The 22,061-nt window shown below is 41.4% G+C and overlaps 1 protein-coding gene across 12 annotated transcripts in view; it reads left to right on the top strand.

Moving 5' to 3' along the window:
- The first annotated feature begins 468 nt into the window (after positions 1-468).
- The window catches only part of LIN54 (lin-54 DREAM MuvB core complex component), a 64,810-nt gene continuing 43,217 nt past the window's right edge, over positions 469-22,061 (top strand). Inside the window, exons 1-4 of one of the 12 annotated variants that reach the window (XM_070372615.1) lie at positions 474-623; positions 1,695-1,736; positions 15,557-16,269; positions 20,109-20,232. In XM_070372615.1, the coding sequence (XP_070228716.1) occupies positions 1,721-1,736; positions 15,557-16,269; positions 20,109-20,232 (853 nt within the window). In that variant the 5' untranslated portion in view covers positions 474-623; positions 1,695-1,720. Of the gene's footprint in view, positions 624-654; positions 1,183-1,225; positions 1,377-1,694; positions 1,737-2,559; positions 2,913-15,556; positions 16,270-20,108; positions 20,233-22,061 lie in introns of those variants that run through there. The other 11 variants (XM_070372609.1, XM_070372616.1, XM_070372610.1 and 8 more) reach the window with 11 other exon arrangements.

Genomic DNA, 22,061 nt, shown 5'->3' with positions numbered 1-22,061 from the left:
TCCCTTTCAAAATAAGTTTAACTCTGCGTGCTGTTCTAGGGGCTTTTTAGCGACCCCTGCAAAACAGCGCCTCAGAAACTAAGAGATTATGTGACGACCGATCACTTTCCCACGCAAGAACATCAAAGAGCGGCAAGACGCTGGAAATCGCACCTACTGCACAGACTTCCTAACAAGGAAAGCTGGACGATAAGGCAGTCCCTCCAACCGCAGGCGCGATCCCGCGCTTCCCCCCCACCCCCCTCCCGGGCTCAGCCGGATGGAACATTCCATGCGAAAGCTTTGACAGAGCGCCCACTCGGCGTCACGTGGAGCCGGAGCGCACTCGCGGAGCCTTGCGAGATGACGCCGGGTAGGGTTGCCAAGGGGTGGGGCCAGGCGCCGCGGAAGGGGCGGGAAGGAAGCCGGCCGGAGAGGCGGGGCTGGCCGAGCGGAGGGGCGGGCCGAGAGGGGCGCGCGGGAGGGGAGGGCCCAGCGTATTATGGGATGCGGCGGTGGAATGGCGCTGGGCGCGTGATTTTGAACAAACCCGAGTCTGTGTCTCGGAGGCGCCGCCGCCGCCGCGGCTGCTGGGAGCCCAGGGAGCGCGGCGTGAGAAGGAGGCGGCGGCGCCGCCGGCTTTGGTGAGTGTCAGCCCGGCAGGGTGGGGGCCCCCGGGCAGGCGGGCGGGAAAGGGGGCGCGCGGGAGGGGGCGCCGGACCGCCCCCTCCGGGAGCCCGGGCTAGAGGGGTCATGGCGGAGAGCGGGAACCTGCAGTCTTGGGGGCCGCCGCGCCCCATCTCCCGGGCCGCAGGAGGCGGGAGGATCCTCCAGGCTCGGCCCCTTCCCGCCGGCACTCGAGAGGGCGGCTGTCACCCGGCTGGGCCGGCGCTCGGCCGGCAGCCCGCCCTTCCCGGCGATCCGGAGGAAGGGCTCCCGCGGCTGTTGACACGCAAGCTGCGCGGCCCGAAGAGCCGCCGTGTCGGCCCCGGGTTTCTGGGAACCGGTTTGGCTGCTGTGTCATTTTGTACCAGCCCCTCCTTTTCCCTGCTGCCCGCCGCCCCGTCCTTCCTGTGCCCGTTTGTAGTGGTGTCTTCTTCGTGTCTGTCCGTTTTCCTCGCGAAGCCCACCGGCTAAATGTCATAATGTTCCCGAGGTGCATGGGTTAGGGAGCGGGCCAGCACTCAGCTTGGCCAAGCAACGGTAAGCACCAAGCGGAGTGCGGGTGGCCGGGGCTGGCGGTGGGGAAGTAAAGTTTACAGATGAAAAAATTGGGAAGGCTGGATACTCAGCGTCTAGCCGGCTGCATATAGAAAACGGCGACGGGCTTGGGTGATGCTAGCACTCGTTTAAGCCTGAAGCTATCGACTTTTCTATGGAGTTGTCATTCAAGCCAGGTAAGGAAATGAAATGCCTTATTCAGCTTCTACCCCTTCTCTTCTTAAACTAACTTCTAAAAAAAGACAGTAGAGTGGCTCTGTTCGAAACCTGGAAATTCAGTTTGCTCATTTCAGATAGATCTTTTAGAGCTTATGGTGTAGTTGAATGGTGGGCACAGAATTTACCTTTTAAAAAATGGGTGGTTATCAAATCTGAAATTAGCAAAGGTAGCCAATTTAGTTTTTTAGAAAAATTTTATTCCTTTCAGAAGCCATGCAGCTTATGTTTTCTTGTTATTTCTTTGATGATTAAAACATGCCTATCTTCTCTTTTAGTTATTTATTAAACTACATGATGAGAGATGCTGGTGGAGCTGGGTAGGTAATTCTAGGGTCTTTTCTAAAGCACGCTGCTTATTTTCACTGTATCAAAAATTTCAGCGGCAGATTTTTTTTGTTAATTTGATGATTTAGATTCTAAAAACGTTTGGCAAAAAAAATTTTAACTCCGAGGTATATTTTCTGTATTTTAGAGATTGTTCACTCATGAGTAGGATCCGTACATTTTAAACCTAGTTACTCTTTGACGTCTTAAACCAAACGAACTGGAAGTCACAGTGTTTATGGACAGAAATGATCAGAGGAAGTTAAGAGGAAACAGTTCGCAACTTTTATTTTGAAAACTTAGATGTCTTGACCACGGTATCTGCGTAAGAATCAATGCCTGTAAATTTACAAATGTATCAGAGAGGTCTGAAGTGCGGTGGGAAACAGCCCATTCTGTCAAAAGCGGTGCTGGCGGTGGAGGAAAATGTCAGAGCTGGTGAATGACACTCCAGGTCTTGATCCTGTTGTTGTTGTTTCGTGTCTGCGATGGACACCGCGCATCAAAGGCATTCCATCATCTGTCTCAAGTTGCTGTCCTGAAAGTGGCAAAGAGTGGAAGCTCTTGGTGGTCCCTCTGCCCCCTTACGCTTTTTTTTTTTTTCTTCTGCTCTTCAAAACAAAAGTATGCCGGACTGGGGACGCTGCAGGTAGCGCGATTTCCCCTCCGTGGCGGGGTGAAAGGTCTCGGCGTGGGTTGTGTGTGCAGTGGTGTCTCCCCGAGCATTTGAAGGTTGGCGGGGCCGGCGGGAGGTTTCCCCGGATATGTGGGTGTGCGCCTCTCGGGAGGGGAGGGCCGGGGAGGGGAGGAGGAGGAAGGGGGAGGTTACTGGCGGCGGCGGCAGCGGCGGCGGCCCGGGCTCGGGCTGTCGGGGAAGCTGCTGAGCTGTGATGGTGATGACGAGGTGAAAATGGCGGATCTTTCGAAATACAATCCCGGCCCCTGACATACCAGAGGCGGCGGCCGCGGCGGCGTCGCCACCCGGGACTCCGTCCGCGGCCCCAGGGTTCCCCAGTAGCGTTCCAGGTCCGGCAGACGAGGGGAGGACGCGGCTGGCCGGAGCCACCGTGCACACGCAAAAGCAGCACCGCCCGGGCTCGGGATTGCCCGGGACCTTCTGGAGCCCCCACCTCGGAGCCGGAGGGAGGAGAAAGCGGCCGCCGCCGGAGGTAGAGGAGCCAGGGGCTACCCTAGGGCTGCTCGGTTGCGAGGTCGCTTTATTTGTGGGGAGGGGGCGGGTGGGCGAAGGATCGCCCCGCGGATCAAGGAAGGGCTAGTTTAGAGTGCAAAGGATCGGCAGGCTCGTCATGACATCAACATTATTCTTTTGAGTATTAAGAGGACTCGAGTTTGCTCTTATACCCAAGGCTGCTGCTGAGGCCTAGAGGAACCGCTAGCAGTTATCCTGGTTTCCTGATTGAATGTTTAAAATATCCACTCCGGCGGGTGTTGGTTTGATGATGTCCAACAGTTTATAGGGTTGTACGTGTCTTTAGGGAGGCCAAACGTTGTCATTTTATTCTGCATTTAAGCTCTGGGTCTTAGATCATAGTCTGTAACTTGTTGGGGTGTGGATGTTCACGTTTTGTGAGCCTATGGACCAGTTCTGTAATCACTGAAATGTTGTCTCTTTCTTTGATGGCTCTGTCATCTATAGAGGACTCCTTGGCCCCTGCCATTCGGCAGATGACAATTGAGATACTGTCAGTCATATCAAATCTATGTGTTTCCCTGCCTCTCATCCATTTCATGAATTCAGAGAGTAAAGTGATGGGAGATTTTACAGTAGATTTTATGATCCAAGTGAAATACAGCTTTGGGAGCCCTGTTTTGGTTCACAAGTTTTGCCTTCATTGTTAAGAAGGAAGTTGTGATGACTTGATGCTCACACTTGATATGAGTCAAATTTTAAGTTGGTTAAAGACGAATTGAGACCTCTGTTTTTCTTAACCTACTGGACTTTTTAGCCCTTTGTTTCAAGAGCTGGAGAGTTGGGCTGATTGAGCTTTTGACAGCCACAGTCTGGTTTTGTTAGGTTGCTTAAAGATCCATGTGTGCTTTAGATTGTGCTGCAGATCCTCTACAGTAGTGTTACTGAAAAGTTACGTATGAATCACATTTTTATACATTAACTTGGGGCCCTCTGATTTTTTTTTCCTCCAGCTTTTGTAGTGGTAGGTTGGGTCAGTTGAAGGTTGAGTATATGAGTGAACAGAGAGATGAATGTTTAAGAAATGTACCCTGGTAATGTTTATGATTAGCAATGGTTTTCCATATCCAAGTTTCCTACAAAGAGATGATGTCATAGCATGTCATACAGTTTTATTCTTTGTGTGTTCTGTTCAGAGAGGAAATATTTTGTGTGTATGTGTGTGTATAGCTTGCACATTGTGTGTCCAAATTTATTCACTAGAGGACTGAGAGACGAAAAGTATTTTTTCGGGGGAAATAACTGAGGGGTACTCACAGGTTTTAGTTAATGAGTTTTTTAAATCGTTTTTTCCTGATGTTTTATCCAGTAGGAATTTGATTGTTGTTACTGTTTTTTCTTATAACTCTTACATTGCAGTTGTTTGGTCTCTGCCGACTCAGCTGCTAAGTCAGTGCTAAGAATTTTAAAAATAAATGAAAGTCGCTCAGTCATGTCCCCGACTCTGCAACCCCATGGATTATACAGTCCCTGGAATTCTCCAGGCCGGAATTATGGAGTGGGTAGCTGTTTCCTTCTCCAGGGGATCTTCCCAACCCAGGGATCTAACCCACATCTCCTGCATTGCAGGCAGAATCTTTACCAGCTGAGCCACCAGGGAAGCCCAATAAATAATAAAGAAACATGCTTATTCATTGGCTTTTTTTGTTTTTGTTTTTTAAATCACCCATTGCCATTGTCTTTTTGTCATTCCTTGTGATTGTCTTTAAAGACCAGTTTTTAGATTATTGTTGAAAGACTTGCTTTTTAATAGTTAGAAGTGTGTTAGAAAGCAGTGAAGAGTTATGCCAGTGGAGTTAGTCGGGTGTCTTTTTTGGTGAAGAGGAGCATTGTAGATTCCTGCTACTTTTTTTTTTTGAATGTTACTGTTGGATATCTACCGTGTGTCGCGTACTGTGCTAGGGCTTGGAGACAGCTCAGTATCTTTGCCTTTGCAGACTGTTCATGGGGTTCTCGCAACAAGAATACTGGGGTAGTCTGCTATTCCCTCCTCCAGGAAACTTTCACTTTTGGAATTGGTGGAGGTGACATTGGAAGGATAGGTTGGGTAGGGCCGTAATGCAGAAGGCCTCAGGGTTACAGAAAATGTTTGAGTAGGAGAGTGACAGCCTCAGAGGTGCACTCAGGTGAGATAAGTCCTGTAGCTTTTTCTGTGGGATGTGTCGCAGATAAGAGAAGATAAAGGTAAAAAATAACAGTAGTTGGCTCTGAGCTTCGGAGATTTAAAAACTCTTGGTTGCAGTGGGAAGGAAATATGTGAAGATGTAATCAGCATGATATATGACGGATAAAAATCTTAGGAGGAGGGGATTCCTTGGTGGTCCAGTGGTTGGGACTCCGAGCTGTCACTGCCCAGGGCCCTGGTTCAATCTCTGGTCATCGAACTAAAATCCCACATGCCATGTGGCACAGCTCCCCTCCCCCCACAAATTATAAAAATTAAACAAGACAGAAGTCAGGAGAAGCTAATTTAGATAGAGAAAGAAGAGAAGAATTTTCATTTGTGCTGTAGCATACCACATAACTATCTTCACAGTAACTCTGCTAGTAAACTGGGGCTTAAAGAGATTAGTGCTTAGGGATACACGATAAGCAATGAGGAGAGTCAAGATTTGGAAACACATCTTTCTGATTTGAATCTCCATGTTTTTTCCTCCATGTTAGTCTTACAGCATGAATAATGTACAGTCCCCCTTTAAAGGGGAAAAATATTGTGAATTGTCAGGATTGGCCTAAATAGTTTCACTATATTAAAATACTTAATTTTTAGATGTATATAAATTCCTTATGCTTATTGCTTTTAGGGAAGTATAAATGAAATAAAAACAAAACTATAGAGCCAGTAAAATTTAGGGTGATGAATGATGTTTTGATGAAATGGAAACTTTGCTTGCATAGTCTGCCTTGACTAGACGTGGAGCTTTCTATATGCTGTGTGGAGGTATGCGTGCTCAGTCACTCAGTCGTGTCAGACTCTTTGGGACCCCATGGACTGTGGTCCTCCAGGCTCCTCTGTCCATGCAATTTTCCAGGCAAGAATACAGAGGGGGTTGCCAGGTTCTAGTCCAGGGGATCTTCCTGACCTCCGATCGAACCCCTTCTCCTGCATTGGCAGGCAGATTCTTTACCTCTGAGCCTCCTGGGAAGCCCCATGCTGTGTATCATACGATAACTCAACTCCTGCACTATTTTTCTAAGTTTGAGTGTCACAGAACTTTGCTCCTTAAATCACCGGTTAGGTGGTTTGACTTCCACGTGGCTTAAATATGTCATTTACCTTGTAAGATCCTCATATACCTTTTTCTTTAGCCCACTCTAATTCTGGTACTACTGATGGTGGTAATCCAGAATATACTTTTTAAAAAATATATTACTGAAATGAAAATACAAACTTCCCAGCATTTCTTCAAGACTCGTGTCTTACAGTCCATTGCTCCCAGTTTAGTTTGAGAAATGTAATTCTGTACTTAGTTTTTGAGTTGTTGATGCTAGACTTAATGAAAGCTAAAATCCAAGTAGTATACTTAACCAGTTAGTGTTGGTTGTAAGCTCTAGGTACAAAAGTATAGTTCTTAAACATCCAGGTGTTTCTGTCCCAACATCTGACAAGTTATTTATAATATGGTGGTAGTTCACCACTTTATATGATTATGTGCAAGAGTGAAAATAGTTGTTTACCAGGTTGTCCTCCACCTGTAACTAAGAAAAAGAACAGTGCTTCAGCTCTGGCAATAGTCTCAAAAAAAAAAAAAAAATGTGTGAAAGCATAGAGCATTTGTCGTTTCTATCTTACTTTGTTTTTATGTTGTATTTATTTATTTTAATGTCCTAAATCAGACCCTCCATTTATCTCTGACTTGAACTAATTACTATAATAGCCTTGTAACTGGTTTCCCTGCCTTCCATCCAATAAAACTCCAAGATGAAGTTAATCCTCCCAAACTATAGCTGTGATCATGCCACTCTTCTGTTGACTTCTAAGGTCTGTCTGGGCAAGGGCTTTGGTTAATTTCCCTCTACAAAGTTGGGAAGCAATACATATTTGTTAAGTAAATACTGATAAAAATTAAAAAGTAGTTTAAAACTAAAGCTTTAAAAACGTTGTTTTATGAGCAGAAAATATTGGAAGCATGGGAAATGTGTTGTATATTCTTTTCTTTCCATACCTTGAGAGGTAACCCTTAATACACATGAGGTAAACTACAGCTCCTCTATCCTGTCGGCTTGTGAAAATCCTCTCTTTCTCTCTCTTCTTGGAGTGGTCCTCAGCATAGGGGTGATGAGGTTGCATGTGTTAGGGCATATCTTCCATTCCTAAGGGATAAAATTAGAGTGATGATTCATGTCACTAGATGGCCAAACCCTTTCCTGCCATGCCCACAAGCTCCTTCTGAGAGTTTTCTTTTAGCGGAGGCCACCCTGTCCTGCATGTGACCCTGATTGAAACAGCTAGGGATGTCTAATCATAAAGCAGTTATTACAATCTGCTCAGTGGCCTGTGAGGTGTGCTGGCTCCAGAACTCTGCACAGCCCATGCTACTTAGAGACTGGCCAGACCAATCAGACCTTTTCTGGTTGGAAGTTTGAACTTTACTCCTACTTCCAAGGGAGACTCCTAGTCCTATAGCTCCTGGTCTCTTTTAATAGGACCAGTCAGAAGAGGACATGTTCTTCCTAATAACAGAGCTTTAAAATACATAAAGAACTAAAAATGCACAGGAGAAACAGACAAATCCACAATCATATTTGAGAATTTTAACAGTCTGTCTCAGTAATGGATAGAAGAGGAAAAAGAAAGTCTGGAAGGTCTGAACGGCACTCTCAGCCATTTCGACCTGTTGGACATTTGTGGGGCACTCCTCTCAGCAGCCACAGAACACAGGTTCTCTTCAGGTGCATGCGCACTGTTCACCAAGATGGACCATGCGCTGAGCCTCAAACAAGTCTCCAAATGTCATCTCACACAGTGGAAATGGTAGAGTATTACACTCTCTGACAATGATAGCAGTAAATTAGAAATTGATAATAAAAGGTAGAAAAATCCCCAAATATTTGGGGATTAAATAGCACACTTCTTTATTTTCCATTTGTCTAAGATGCATTCACAAGGAATATTAGAAAAGATTTGAAGTGAATGATAATAAAAACATCGAGATTAGCAGAATGCAGTTAAAGCAGTGTTGGGGGAATTTTTAACACTAAATGTTTATTTTAGGAAAGAAGAAAGTTTTAAAATCAATGATCTAAACGAGTGTTGGCAAACTGTCTATAAAGGGACAGATGGCAACTATTTTAGGTTTTGTAGATCCCCCTCCCCCAACTATTTACAAATGTAAAAATCATTCTTGGTTGGAGAGCAATACATAAATGGACTGTGGTCTTAATTTGATCTGTAGGCTATGGTGTGTTGAATCCCGATCTGTGCTTCCATTTTAAGCTTCTAGAAGAAACAAAGTAAGCAGAAGGAGATAAAGATAATAGTCAATTAAATTAAAAAATGGACAAACTGTTGGGAAAAATCAATGAAGCCAAAGTGATTCTTGAAAATATCAATAAAACAGAAAAATCTCCAACTGATCAGAAAAAAAGGAGAAAAGACAGAAACTACCAAATAAGAAATGAAGAGTTGCCATCTCTACAGACATTGAAATAATATTACATGTAACTTTATGCTAATAAATTTGGCAACTTAGAGGGATAGACATATTCCTTAAAAGATACAAACTATCAAATACCAAAGGTCATTTAAAAAAAAGAGATAACCCGAATAACCCTACATCTGTTTAAGAAATTGAATTTATAGTTAAATAGATGGCTTTAGTGGTGAATTCTAACAAACATTTCAGGAGGAAATAGTAACAGTTACATGTAGATGCTTCTTGAAAATTGAAAAGGGGCAATGTCTCAGCTTATTTTGTTAGACTGGCAATTGTCCCCAGAGAGCCAGTACAAAAAAACTACAGACCAAGAGCCCTTATAAGTATCAGATCAGATCAGTTGCTTAGTCATGTTGGACTCTTCGTGACCCCATGAATCACAGCATGCCAGGCCTCCCTGTCCATCACCAACTCCCGGAGTTCACTGAGACTCACGTGCATCGAGTCAGTGATGCCATCCAGCCATCTCATCCTCTGTCGTCCCCTTTTCCTCTTGCCCCCAATCCCTCCCAGCATCAGAGTCTTTTCCAGTGAGTCAACTCTTTGCATGAGGTGGCCAAAGTACTGGAGTTTCAGCTTTAGCATCATTCCTTCCAAAGAAATCCCAGGGCTGATCTCCTTCAGAATGGACTGGTTGGATCTCCTTGCAGTCCAAGGGACTCTCAAGAGTCTTCTCCAACACCACAGTTCAAAAGCATCAATTCTTCAGCGCTCAGCCTTCTTCACAGTCCAGCTCTCACATCCATACATGACCACAGGAATAACCATAGCCTTGACTAGGCGGACCTTTGTTGGCAAAGTAATGTCTCTGCTTTTGAATATGCTATCTAGGTTGGTCATAACTTTCCTTCCAAGGAGTAAGCGTCTTTTAATTTCATGGCTGCAGTCACCATCTGCAGTGATTTTGGAGCCCCAAAAAATAAAGTCTGACACTGTTTCCACTGTTTCCCCATCTATTTCCCATGAAGTGATGGGACCAGGTGCCATGATCTTCGTTTTCTGAATGTTGAGCTTTAAGCCAACTTTTTCACTGTCCACTTTCACTTTCATCAAGAGGCTTTTTAAAGTTCCTCTTCAGTTTCTGCCATAAGGGTGGTGTCATCTGCATATCTGAGGTTATTGATATTTCTCCCGGCAATCTTGATTCCAGCTTGTGTTTCTTCCAGTCCAGCGTTTCTCATGATGTACTCTGCGTAGAAGTTAAATAAACAGGGTGACAATATACAGCCTTGACGTACTCCTTTTCCTATTTGGAACCAGTCTGTTGTTCCATGTCCAGTTCTAACTGTTGCTTCCTGACCTGCATGCAAATTTCTCAAGAGGCAGGTCAGGTGGTCTGGTATTCCATCTCTTTCAGAATTTTCCACAGTTTATTGTGATCCACATAGTGAAAGGCTTTGGCATAGTCAATAAAGCAGAAATAGATGTTTTTCTGGAACTCTCTTGCTTTTTCCATGATCCAGCGGATGTTGACAATTTGATCTCTGGTTCCTCTGCCTTTTCTAAAACCAGCTTGAACATCAGGAAGTTCACAGTTCACCTATTGCTGAAGCCTGGCTTGGAGAATTTTGAGCATTAGTTTACTAGCGTGTGAGATGAATGCAATTGTGCAGTAGTTTGAGCATTCTTTGGCATTGCCTTTCTTTGGGATTAGAATGAAAACTGACCTTTTCCAGTCCTGTGGCCACTGCTGAGTTTTCCAAATTTGCTGGCATATTGAGTGCAGCACCTTCACAGCATCATCTTTCAGGATTTGGAATAGCTCAACTGGAATTCCATCACCTCCACTAGCTTTGTTCGTAGTGATGCTTTCTAAGGCCCACTTGACTTCACATTCCAGGATGTCTGGCTCTAGGTGAGTGATCACACCATTGTGATTATCTGGGTCGTGAAGATCTTTTTTGTATAGTTCTTCTGTGTATTCTTGCCATCTCTTCTTAATATCTTCTGCTTCTGTTAGGTCCATACCATTTCTGTCCTTTATCGAGCCCATCTTTGCATGAAATGTTCCTTTGGTATCTCTGATTTTCTTGAAGAGATCTCTAGTCTTTCCCATTCTAGACAAAATTACTTAATGAAGTATCAGCCAACAGAATTTGGCAATATATATAGAATATAACTATATAATTTTACTGAGTGGGGTTTATTTCAGCAGTGCAAAATTGGCTTAATAAAAAAAATCAATATAACTCAAAGACTAAAAGAGAAAATGGGCTTCCCTGATAGCTCAGTTGGTAAAGAATCCACTTGCAGTGCAGGAGGCACCGGTTCAATTCCTGGGTCGGGAAGGTCCGCTGGAGAAGCGATAGGCTGCCCGCTCCAGTGTTCTTGGGCCTCCCTTGTGGCTCAGCTGGTAAAGAATCTCCCTGCAATATGGGAGACCTGGGTTTGATCCCTGGGTTGGGAGGATCCGCTGGAGAAGGGAAAGGCTACCCACCCCAGTATTTTGGCCTGGAGAATTTCATGGACTGTGTAGTCCTTGGGGTTGCAAAGAGACACAACTGAGTGACTTTCACAAAGAAGAAAAAGCCATATGTTTATCTCACTAGTTGCAGAAAAAAACATGATTAGGTATCCATTTGAAAAAAGAAACAACTACACTCTGGCACTATAAGTTGCCTTCCTCAACCCAACAGAGGGAATTTATGAAAAACCTACAGCTAAGATTAAGATAGGAAACAAGGTAAAGATGTCTGCGCTTACCATTTTTATTCAGCATTTTACTGGAGGTCCTAGCCTGTATGGTAAGGCAAGAAAAGAAACAAAAGACATGCAGATTGGAAAGGAAGAACTACAGGTTATTATTATTATTATAAATAATAATAAAGAGAATTATTATTCTCAAATAATATGAATTATCTTTCTAAAAAATCCTGTGGACTCTACACAAGATTTAGTGAGTTTAGCTAGGTTGTAAGGTACATGGACAATGTAAAATAGTCAGTTGAATTCCTATATACTAGCAACCAACCAGTTGGAAAATAAGGCGATTTACAATACATCAAAAAACACAAAACACTTAGGGATAAATTTACCAAAATATATGCAAGGCCTAAACACTCGAAGTACAAAACACATTGCTAAAATAAATAAGTAGAGAGGTATACTGTTGGGAGACAGCTTCCCATGGGTCTCTGTAGTTTTGTACTTGTTACAAGAGAGGCAGTGACAACCCTTTTAAACAGCTTCCTCCAGGATGTTTGTATAGCATAAAGCCTTGGGTGATCGAGTTAGTGACTCCTGTCATAGCAGAGGGCAGATTTGCTTATACGTCCAGTATCATAAAGATAGTGTCTCCCTTTGGACAAAGGGCAGGTGTGCTTCAGCCCATGAGAAACAATTCAGGTTCCTTAGGCTCAGGGTTCCTCAGTGTAAACCTGCTGCCTGCACAGCATACGCTTGGGCGCCTCTCCACGTCTGCCCTGTGGGACAAGGGGGCAACAAGGGGACCGAGACACACACGGCGCTTCTGTTCCCTGCCACGCTGGGTGTGTTAAGTCCCCTGTCTCTGTCCTAGGACTACCGCATTGTCTGCCAGTCTCCACGAAACAGTGGCAGGCAGCTTTGTTAGCTTGCAAGGAGAGTCTAGAATCTGAACGGCCTCCCAGTTCTGGACAGTTTTAAGCCATAAGCCTGGAGTGCTGACAGAGACGTGGCTTCTTGAAAGAGGAAGGATGAGCACCTTGAGGCCTGGGCTGGGGGATCTGCAAAGACTGGCCTCTGGCAGGGAATGCTCTCACCCATGTGGCGGGCAAGGGTGGCGGGGGCAGGAGGAGTAGGAGCCCTCCCGTGTTCTACCTCCTAGAATCTTCAGGGGCTGAGCTGAGAGGTGGCCTGGATGGTGCTTGCTCTGGTTGCTGTACACTCCACTCCATGGCCTTAGCCGAAAGGCAATGGGGCTGTAGCTGCTGAGTCCAGGAGTCCCCCCAAGCCAAGAGAAGGATCTCAGAAGTGAGGATTTGGGTGGACTGAAAACATTAGAAGTTTGTTCAGTTGAGCTGCAAGTGTGAGTGCATGAAACTGAAAGTAAATGCACTGTCAGGCCACCATCTCCCTCTGTGGTGTGACCTCTCCTCCTTTAACACCTTGACTTCGGGTCTAAACCTGCTGGGGGAGCTTCAGGGAGAAGAGAGTCAAACTTAATGGCTGCATTGGATAATGACACCCAAGTCATCCTCCTCCTCGTTCTTTGTGGGGTGGAATGTTGAGAAATAGCTGATAGGGCTTGGACAAGGTTTGCAGTAGGAATGGGAAGCTGATGTGCCACTGTGTGTGGGGAGGGTGTAGTTGGTATTGATGTTTCAGCAAGCCTGTTCCATAAATGCCTTGTTCTGAAAGTGCGGGAGGGGGACTCTACTGACCAGGAAGAGCCGAATCTAGAGAAGTACTCATACTTTGGGATCCCCCAAACCCTAGTGATTTCCTCTGAGCTATAAGTTACTGCTATTGATGATGTTGCAATATGCATAAGGAACTCACCCAACTCAATAAGAAGATTAAAAACCCCAATCCTTTTTTTTAATTGGCAAAAGACTTAACACACAGGTACTTTAAAAAAGAAGATATACAAATAGGTAATATTCATGTGAAAAGGTGCTCAACATATTTAGTCATCTGGAAATGGCAAATTAAAACCACGATGAGCTATCATTTCACACCCACTAGAATGGCTAAAGTTAAAAAGACTGACAAAACCAGTTGTTGGTGAGGAAGTGGAGCAGCTGGAAATCCCATGCATTGCTGGTAGGTGTACAAAATGGTACAGCTAAGTTGGGAAATAGTCTGGCATATTTCATTCAAAGTTTAAAATTGTTGTTGTTTACTCACTAAGTTGTGTCTGACTTTTGCAACCCCATGGACTGTAGCCCACCAAGCTCCTCGGTTCCCAGGCAAGAACACTGAAGTGGGTTGCCATTTCCTTCTCCAGGAGATCTTTCTGACCCCAGGATCGAACCTGCTTCTGCATTGGCAGGCGGGTTCCTTACCACTGAGCCATAAGGGAAGCCCAAAGTTAAAAGTAAATTTACCTTATGATCAAGTCTACATCTAAGTAATTATTCAAAAGAAATGAAAATATCTATCCACAAAAACCTCGAATGATTTTTAGCAATATTATTTATGATAGTCCGAAACAAGAAACAGTCAAAATGTCCATCCACAGATGAATGGATAAACAAATTATGGTAGATTCATCCAATGGAATATTACTCAGCAGTAAAAAGGAACTGAGCTACTAATAAGTGTAAGAATAAAGATAAATCTCAAAAAGCATGCTAAAGGGAGAGGCTCATCCTTTATACCGTGGATTTACATAATGTATGATTCCATCTTTGTGAAGTTCTAAAATGGACGAAAAGGCAACACTAATCTAGTGAAGTTGTAGAATAGAGCGGTGGTTGTGTAGAGTAGGAATTTGGGGGTAGAGGGTTGACTGTAAAGAAGTAGACTTATTTTTTAAGGCAGTAAATTGTGTGATTAAAATTATGAACTTTGGTATCATAAAACATATCCTGAGCTTGAGTTCTGGCTCTATTATTTACAAGCCATGTGACCTTGGGCATAGAGTTTAACCTAAGTTTCCTCATCTGTTAAATGATGCATCTTGGAGTTGTTATCAGGATAGGTTAAATTATGCCATCACTGGTAGGTAGTAAATGCTCAATAATGATGATTAATTTTGTCAGTATTAGTTTTTACTGGTGCTACTCAATTATAATTTGCCACTCATGTCTGTTAACTATTAATCTTGGAATGGGTATTGCATTTTTATATTAAAAAAAAAAGGGAAAAGAATTATTGATTAGGTTGCTATGAACCTTTGATGTACTCTGGGCAAATAACTTGTTTGGTGGTGGTGGTTTAGTCACTGAGTTGTGTACGACTCTTTTGTGACCCTGTGGACTGTAGCCTGCCATGCTCCTCTTTATATGGCATTTCCCAGGCAAGAATACTGGAGTGGGTAGCCATTTCCTTCTCCAGGGAATCTTCCCTATGCGTAAATCAAACCCATGTCTTCTGCATTGCAAAAGGATTCTTTACTGCTGAGCCAGCAGGGAAGTCCAAATAAGATATATAGTCAGTCATAAATATGAGATACTCTTTAATATGTGAAGATAATGGTACTGACTTTTATTGGAAGTTTTTCATGACCTTTGGCTGAAAGCATCGCAGTTCTGATTTGTGATCTGCTTTATTATTATTATCATTACCATCTTTTTTTTTCCTTTATGGGACCTGGTTGTATACCTCTTAAATGGTTCCCTTTTTGACATTCTAAGTAGCTGAGGAGGAGTTGAGAATCTTCTTTCCAAATAAAAATTTCTTTAATATGAAGCTGATGGATCAAACTGGGGACCTATAACCCATTTGACCTGCAGTTGCTGAGGTGGCTTACTCTAGAAACTTCTTTAACATCAATTTGAGTATTTAATGGATTTTTATAAATGATATAGTAACCTCATTTTAGGACCTCTTTCACTGGAGGTTCGACTATATTTTCTAATATCTGTTTTTATTTAAATCTTTATTTCCTTGTGCAAATCAGAAGTTTTCAAGTCTTGTTAGTAGGGAAGAAAAACCCAGAACTGGGAAGAAATAAGATGATCAGACATGTCAAAGATTAAAAGGTTTTATTTATGAGCAGGAATTGGAAAGGCGTTTCCTGTAATTATGTATTGACTGAATGCAGTATACTTTTGGATTGAGACATGGTAAATGAGAATGTTTGCTTCTAGTTTTGTGTCTCATAGGACTTACATTTCAGATTCTTGAAGGTTGAGGATTTGTTGAAATGGTTTAACACAAATATGCATCAGGAATATCCCTCACTCAGCTATACAGCAGTAGAAATTTTTGTTTGTCATTTGCATTTTTTCTTGGCTATTTTTTTTCTCTTATATCTGTTTTGAAACATAGTAATTTATTCATTTTTCAACTTTTATTGTAGCACCTGATCAACTTTCTCGAAGGAGAACGATCATGGAGGTGGTGCCAGCTGAGGTGAATAGTTTGCTTCCAGAGGAGATAATGGACACTGGTATAACTTTAGTGGATGATGATAGTATTGAGGCTGTTATTGTTTCATCCCCAATTCCCATGGAGACAGAACTGGAAGAAATTGTCAACATAAATTCTACTGGTGACTCTGCAGCCACGCCCATTTCCACGGAACCAATCACAGTGCACAGTAACCACACTACCCGAGTTGCAGTGAACACCACAGTCACTAAAGCAGATTCTAATACCACAGTGAAACCAGCTTTTCCAAGTGGCCTTCAAAAACTTGGTGCTCAGACTCCTGTGACTATATCAGCCAATCAGATTATTTTAAACAAAGTATCACAGACATCTGATCTTAAACTTGGCAATCAGACCCTTAAACCAGATGGACAGAAGTTAATTTTAACAACTTTGGGCAAGTCTGGTTCACCAATTGTTTTAGCACTACCCCATAGCCAACCCCAGGCTCAGAAAGTTACAACTCAGGCCCAGTCAGGAGATGCTAAGTTACCACCGCAGCAGATTAAAGTAGTTACCATTGGAGGGAGGCCAGAGGTGAAACCTGTCATTGGTGTCTCAGCATTGACCCCAGGAAGTCAACTGCTTAATACTACAACTCAGCCCTCTGTGTTACAGACCCAACAGTTAAAAACAGTACAGGTAAAAAAAAAAAAAAGAGGGGGCTTCTTAATGAAAATGCATGTTAAATATTAAATTGATTCATAGTTGTATGTGTAGGGTGATTAAATGCATAGTTGTTACTGAATCCTCTTGAATGTGCTTTTAGTTAATTGTGTGGTTTTTTTTTTTTTTTTGTAAAGTCTTTGATATGTCTAATGCTTTTGAAAATTTCTGCCAGAGAACTTAGAACTTAATTGTGGTTAAATTCCAATGTGTAGTGTATTTATAGCTTTTTACTCATTTTGAAACACATTTTATTCTCAGTCGTAATTTGAGTCCAAGGATGTTCTGCTGGTGTAAAGATGGCAGAGTTGGTGCTGGGCTGTCAAAAAATCATTCAGACATGATATTTTCAGCTAACAGATGGCCAAAGTCTAGGAGAAGTTGCTGCTCTGAGAAACCGTTCGAGCCAGCAGTAGTGCAAACCAGCCAGTATGTGCCTCTTTGGAATTTACTGTCCCCTGCATCACTCACATTTGCAGTGTAGAAAGACAGTGCCGTGTGATGGAAGGTTTAGAATTGGACCAACTGGACTTCAGTCACTTTTCTGCAGGACTGACTGTGCTGTGGAACTTTGGATAGGCTATTTATTTTCTCTGACTTTTTGACTTTAGCTGTAAGATGGCTATTTGATCATGATGAAACACGTAAGATCAGTACTTGGTATGGTTCTCAAAACACTGAAGATCTTTCAAAATGGTACCCATTGTTAGTATGAATAGAAACCCAAGCTAGAAGGTTCTCAGAACATATGTTAAGTGGTTGCTCATTTTTTTTGTGTCCAGGTAGGCCTTTTTAGGTCAGCACTATGCTTAGAAATACAATGATCCACTTAAGACCAGGGAACACAAATGCATCTCCTGTTTTAAAGAGTTGGCTTTTAGAAAAAAGGAGAAGGCGTGAGAACTAAATGCATTAAAGGAAGGGAGGAAGGTTTGGAGAATTATCCACTCACAGCTGATACTAGAAAAAATGTTTTTGTTATTATGTTGGCAAAATAGAATCTTTTTGTGGGCTTTTTATTTAAGAACTTCATACGATTTCTCAGACTTTATATATAATTTGCCCATGTCCCTTTTGCCACTGTTAAACATTTAATGTTCTTTGCTTTCTCATTCACAATCGTCTCTCACTTACCTCTGATTTCCTTTTACTTCTTTTGATGAGGATCTCTTGAATGAGATCCTGTCACCATCAGGCACCTTGTCCTCAACTTGTCCTTTTAAAAATCAGTTGTGAAACTTGTTTTTATGGTTTACCAGAGTTTGTCTGGCTTTGGGGATGTGGATCATAGCCATGTTTATAAGATACTGATAATGTAAATCAGAATGTCATTTTTTTTCCCCATTTAATAGAGCAGTGTATACATACTGTTTGTAAGACCTGGGTACTTGTATCCACTAGTTTTCTTCTATAATCCCTCAAGTACCAACAATAAAAACGAAAACTGGGGTCTAATTTTTATAACTTCTCTTATTGTCGTTACTTTTATAACATTTGATTCTATTTATTTAAAAAGAACTTCTATTTAAAAACAAAAGAAACCCCATTTAGAATATTGTTCTTCTTGGCCAGTTATTTTTATGCAACTCACATCTTTTCAGCTCATGAGTAGCCTCTAAAGCTCTGAGGCTCAGAAAAAAACAAACAAAAAGCTACATGCCTATCTGTATCCATTTTAGGTACCAGAGTATTCGGTTTAGTATTACATAATGTGTATGATCCTCTCATTTTTTTCCCCAGATGGTCCTCAGCATTGTCTTAAGTTTAATCGGATTGAAGCTTTTAGGGAGTGGACGACAGGAAAGGGTGGAAGAAGGAGACCCATCTTGAAAAATGAAGGAAAGAGGTGACAGTTGAAACCAGAGGCAGTAACAGAGATAGTTACACTTAATTACAGATACATAAACCCTTTCCTATAATTCTTCTGCATAGTGTGTAAGGATAATAAATAATTAGCAGTCTTGAACAACATAACTCCTTATTAGTTCCTAAATCTGTACAACACAGTGCCCGAAATTACCTGCATGTATTATTTGATCACATATTTGGCAGTCTTACTTGTAAATTTCCTTTTCTGATTCATTGTTGTGTTAATCTGTTAATTAGATACATTTGTTTAAAAATGATCCTTTATGCTCTGTTTTATTTAATAAAAGTTAAGTTTCTCCTAGGGTAGTTTAATTCATGATACAAAAAGCAAGGTTCCTTAACAGAACTGGAAGTCCTTATTTTCAGCTATGCTCCATTAAAGAAACAAAACCACACAGGCAAGTTGAGATTGTTCATTTGAGTAATTAATGAGCTTTCGGTAGTATTGTTTACATTTTTTTCCCTGGTTGGTAAGTATTTGTATTGTTGTGTGATTGTGAAAATCAGTTAAAAATGGGGAAATACTTTAAGTTCCCAAACTGTAGCTAAGATTATTTTTTGCAAGATACAGATTTCCAAAAATATCAGTATCTCTGCCTCTTGAGATTCTTAATACTAAGTCAATCGACAACCTATTCTAACTTATTTTAGAGTTCTAGGCCTGTAAATACATTTGGGAAATATTTTCCCTTTATGTCTCTCAAATTGCATCAGTTTTGTAAAGTACAATTATGGATTTATTTGGGTATGTCAGAGTTTTGCAGTCTGGATATTTTTTAATATGTAGTTGTAGATCTCTCTGGTTTGTTTTTTTAAATGTGGTTTGTATTTCCTGTACATTTTGTTTTGTCAGTTATGTGTTCTGAGTGTAAGGAAGTAATTTATTCTAGATTTAAGAAAATATGTTTTTAAGTTTAATTTGTAGTTAGAGCACAAAGCTGATATTTACCTGGTTCTGTGATCAGTTGCAGCTTCTAGTATATTTTGTAATTTAAGTTGGTCATGTTTGTTCATTTTGAGTTATTATTTCCAATAATAGTACTTTCAGGGCCTCAATTTTCATATCTGTCAAAGGTAAAGTTAATATTTAATGTCCTTCCTGCTGTGAAAATTTGTGATTTTTGTCATTGCTAAATTTCTGCTTCTGGCTTTTAGAAAAAGCTTTTCTTTGCATACCTTGATAATTTAAATATAAAAATATCAGTAACTCTACTTTCCTTGACTTGTGAAGAATTTTAGTTCAGGGCAACAATGTACCATGTATCATGTAAAATCAGAGGTGAATAAAACATAGACTCTCCCTTAAAGAATTTATAGTCTAGTAAACTATAGTAAATCATATTTTAGTCAATAATATTTCAGAGGCTTCACCTTCAGAATAGTCTTTGTTTTGCCAAACATGTCTCTTTGTATCCTAAGGCATTAACTTGTGCAGTTCTTTACCTGCCCCTGATACATAGATCTAAAGTTGAAGATAAAGTCATAATAAGCCTATCTTTAATGTGTGTTTATATTTTGCTTCCAGGGGCCAATGAGATTATATTTACAGATGTCTTTATCATTTGCACTATGCTTTCTTAATGTATTCTACTCCATCTTTTATTATTGAATAATTTGTTATTTTGAAATTTGGTTTCATTATTATTTAACATTTATTTTAAACATTATTTTTAAAAATTAATTTGATTTTCATGATATGCATATGTCTCAGAGACTAAGATAAGGATTTGAAATAAAATTCAAAGGTATTACTACATAATGGCTTAAGGATGTGATATTAGTATTTGGGTGAATGGCTGCATTTTGAATGTTTTAAATATTAATACTGAGATATTTTTGTTAAATGAGATGGTTTCATATGTACTTCTGTATATCAGTCTTGTCTCATTTTGATTGAGTAGGTGCTTCATAGAAAAATGGTTTTCATAGTTATTTATATATTTCAGATTGCTAAGAAGCCTCGAACACCAACCTCTGGTCCGGTAATCACGAAGCTGATCTTTGCAAAACCAATCAATAGTAAAGCAGTTACAGGACAGACGACTCAAGTGTCACCACCGGTCATTGCAGGTTATATTTCCTTATAGTTTGTTAAGCTAAATACTTCCTCTCCTTTTAGTTTTAAAAAAGGCTGCTCTACCACCTTGAAATGTTTCAGTGTTTATTACTATAAATCAAACTAGTTAATAACTGAGATATATTACGCTTGTTAAGTGTGTGCTTTAAGCAAAATGCCTTATCTCAAAATCAGTCCATCGCTTAGTGTCCTTAGTTTTTGGTATACCTTTGGGAGAAGTGACGCCTCAAACTCCGATCATACCAGCTAACATTTGCATAATGTTTGCTGTGGGCCCCATGCTGTTCTTAGCTCTTCACAAAGAGTGATATATTTAATTCTCTGGCAGTCCTATGGGGTAGGTTCTAGTAACATCCCCATTTTGCCAGTATGGGAACAGGCACTCAACTAGTAAATGGCCAAGTTGGGATTTGAATCCAGGCAGTTTGTCTCCAGAGCACAAGCTAAGTCTAGTAAGTTTAAAGTAGTATATGTAATTGTATAGTATTTCATGGTTTCTGTTTGAATTTTTGGTTTCATTGTTTTAATATTTTCTGTATGCAGTTCTCTTTGAAACAAAAAATTGTGACAATAATAATTACTTCAGTGAGAACAGCATTTTAGTTGTATTACTTTTACCAGCAAATTCTTTAGTGTGGGCCAGTTCTTTTATTATGTACATTAAAATTTGTCATCACCAATAAAACCTCCAAAATCTTGATTTTGAGTATTTCATTCTCTTTATTGTTCTAGTTCATCTGCCTTTGTATTTCCAATCTGGCAATTCTTTCACTTTGAAATCTCTGATCTATTAATTCTTCCACTCGTTAATAATGAGTTCTTTCCTGTCCTTAAATTCATCTCTATTCAACACAGAGTTCATAACCCATCATTATTCTCCCTGAAAACACCATTGATTTTCTTTTCACTCTCCTTCCATACTGGCCCAGCTCTCTTATGTCTTCTTGACTGGCAGGTACCTCATTGCTTCTAGAGAATATCACACAGTCATGGTACTCCTGCTTAATCACTCAGTGGTGTCTGACTCTTTGCCACCCCAAGGGCTCCCCCGCGCATGGAGTTTCTCAGGCAAGAACACTGGAACTCGTTGCGGTTTCCTGCTCCAGGCCACGGTGGCTGGTCTTTAATTCAGAGCTATGCTAACATTACTCCTTTCACCATTTAGGAACCCATTTCTACTTTCCATTGTGCTAAGAGCTTATGGAAGCACCTCTGGGTGGTAGACTTTGACTAGAGACTTTCAAATGCTAATTACCCATTTCCACAATGTGTATTCTTTATGAAGGTACTTCAAATGTTAACAAACCATCCCTGGGATATGTATTAAAGCCACCTAATACTGTCTTTCCCTGTTGACTCAGATGGTTATAGAGTACAGAAAACCTGGGTTTGATCCCTGGGTCCGGAAGATCCTCTGGAGAAGGAAATGGCAATCCAGTCAAGTATTCTTGCCTGGAGAATCCCATGGACAGAGGAGCCTGGCGGGCTGTAGTCCATGGGGTCACAAGAAGTCGGACACGACTGAGCAACTAAGCATTTTTATAACAGTAGGCAACTCTGAAGTCAGTGTCAAAGACTTAATCATTTTCCCAAGGCTTTGAATTATATGCAGGGAGGCTTCTCTTTTTTAGCAAGTGAGAAAAGGCCTTGGGGAGGTGGTGGTTAGAGGGCAGTGTTGGGTAAATTCTCTTTTTGTTCTTTTTCTTTTGGTCTTCAGTAGAGATGTGGGGTTATACAGGATGATTGTGTCTTGAGGACTGTCATGGGAGCTAGGTATAGTCCCAGAGGAAAAATTGGAAAGGGTTTAGGTTTAGAGCTGCCT

Source organism: Bos mutus, chromosome 6 (assembly GCF_027580195.1).
Source record: "Bos mutus isolate GX-2022 chromosome 6, NWIPB_WYAK_1.1, whole genome shotgun sequence".
NCBI lineage: Eukaryota > Metazoa > Chordata > Mammalia > Artiodactyla > Bovidae > Bos > Bos mutus.
Note: the sequence above shows the minus strand (reverse complement) of the source record. Positions and strands in the feature narration are given on the sequence as shown.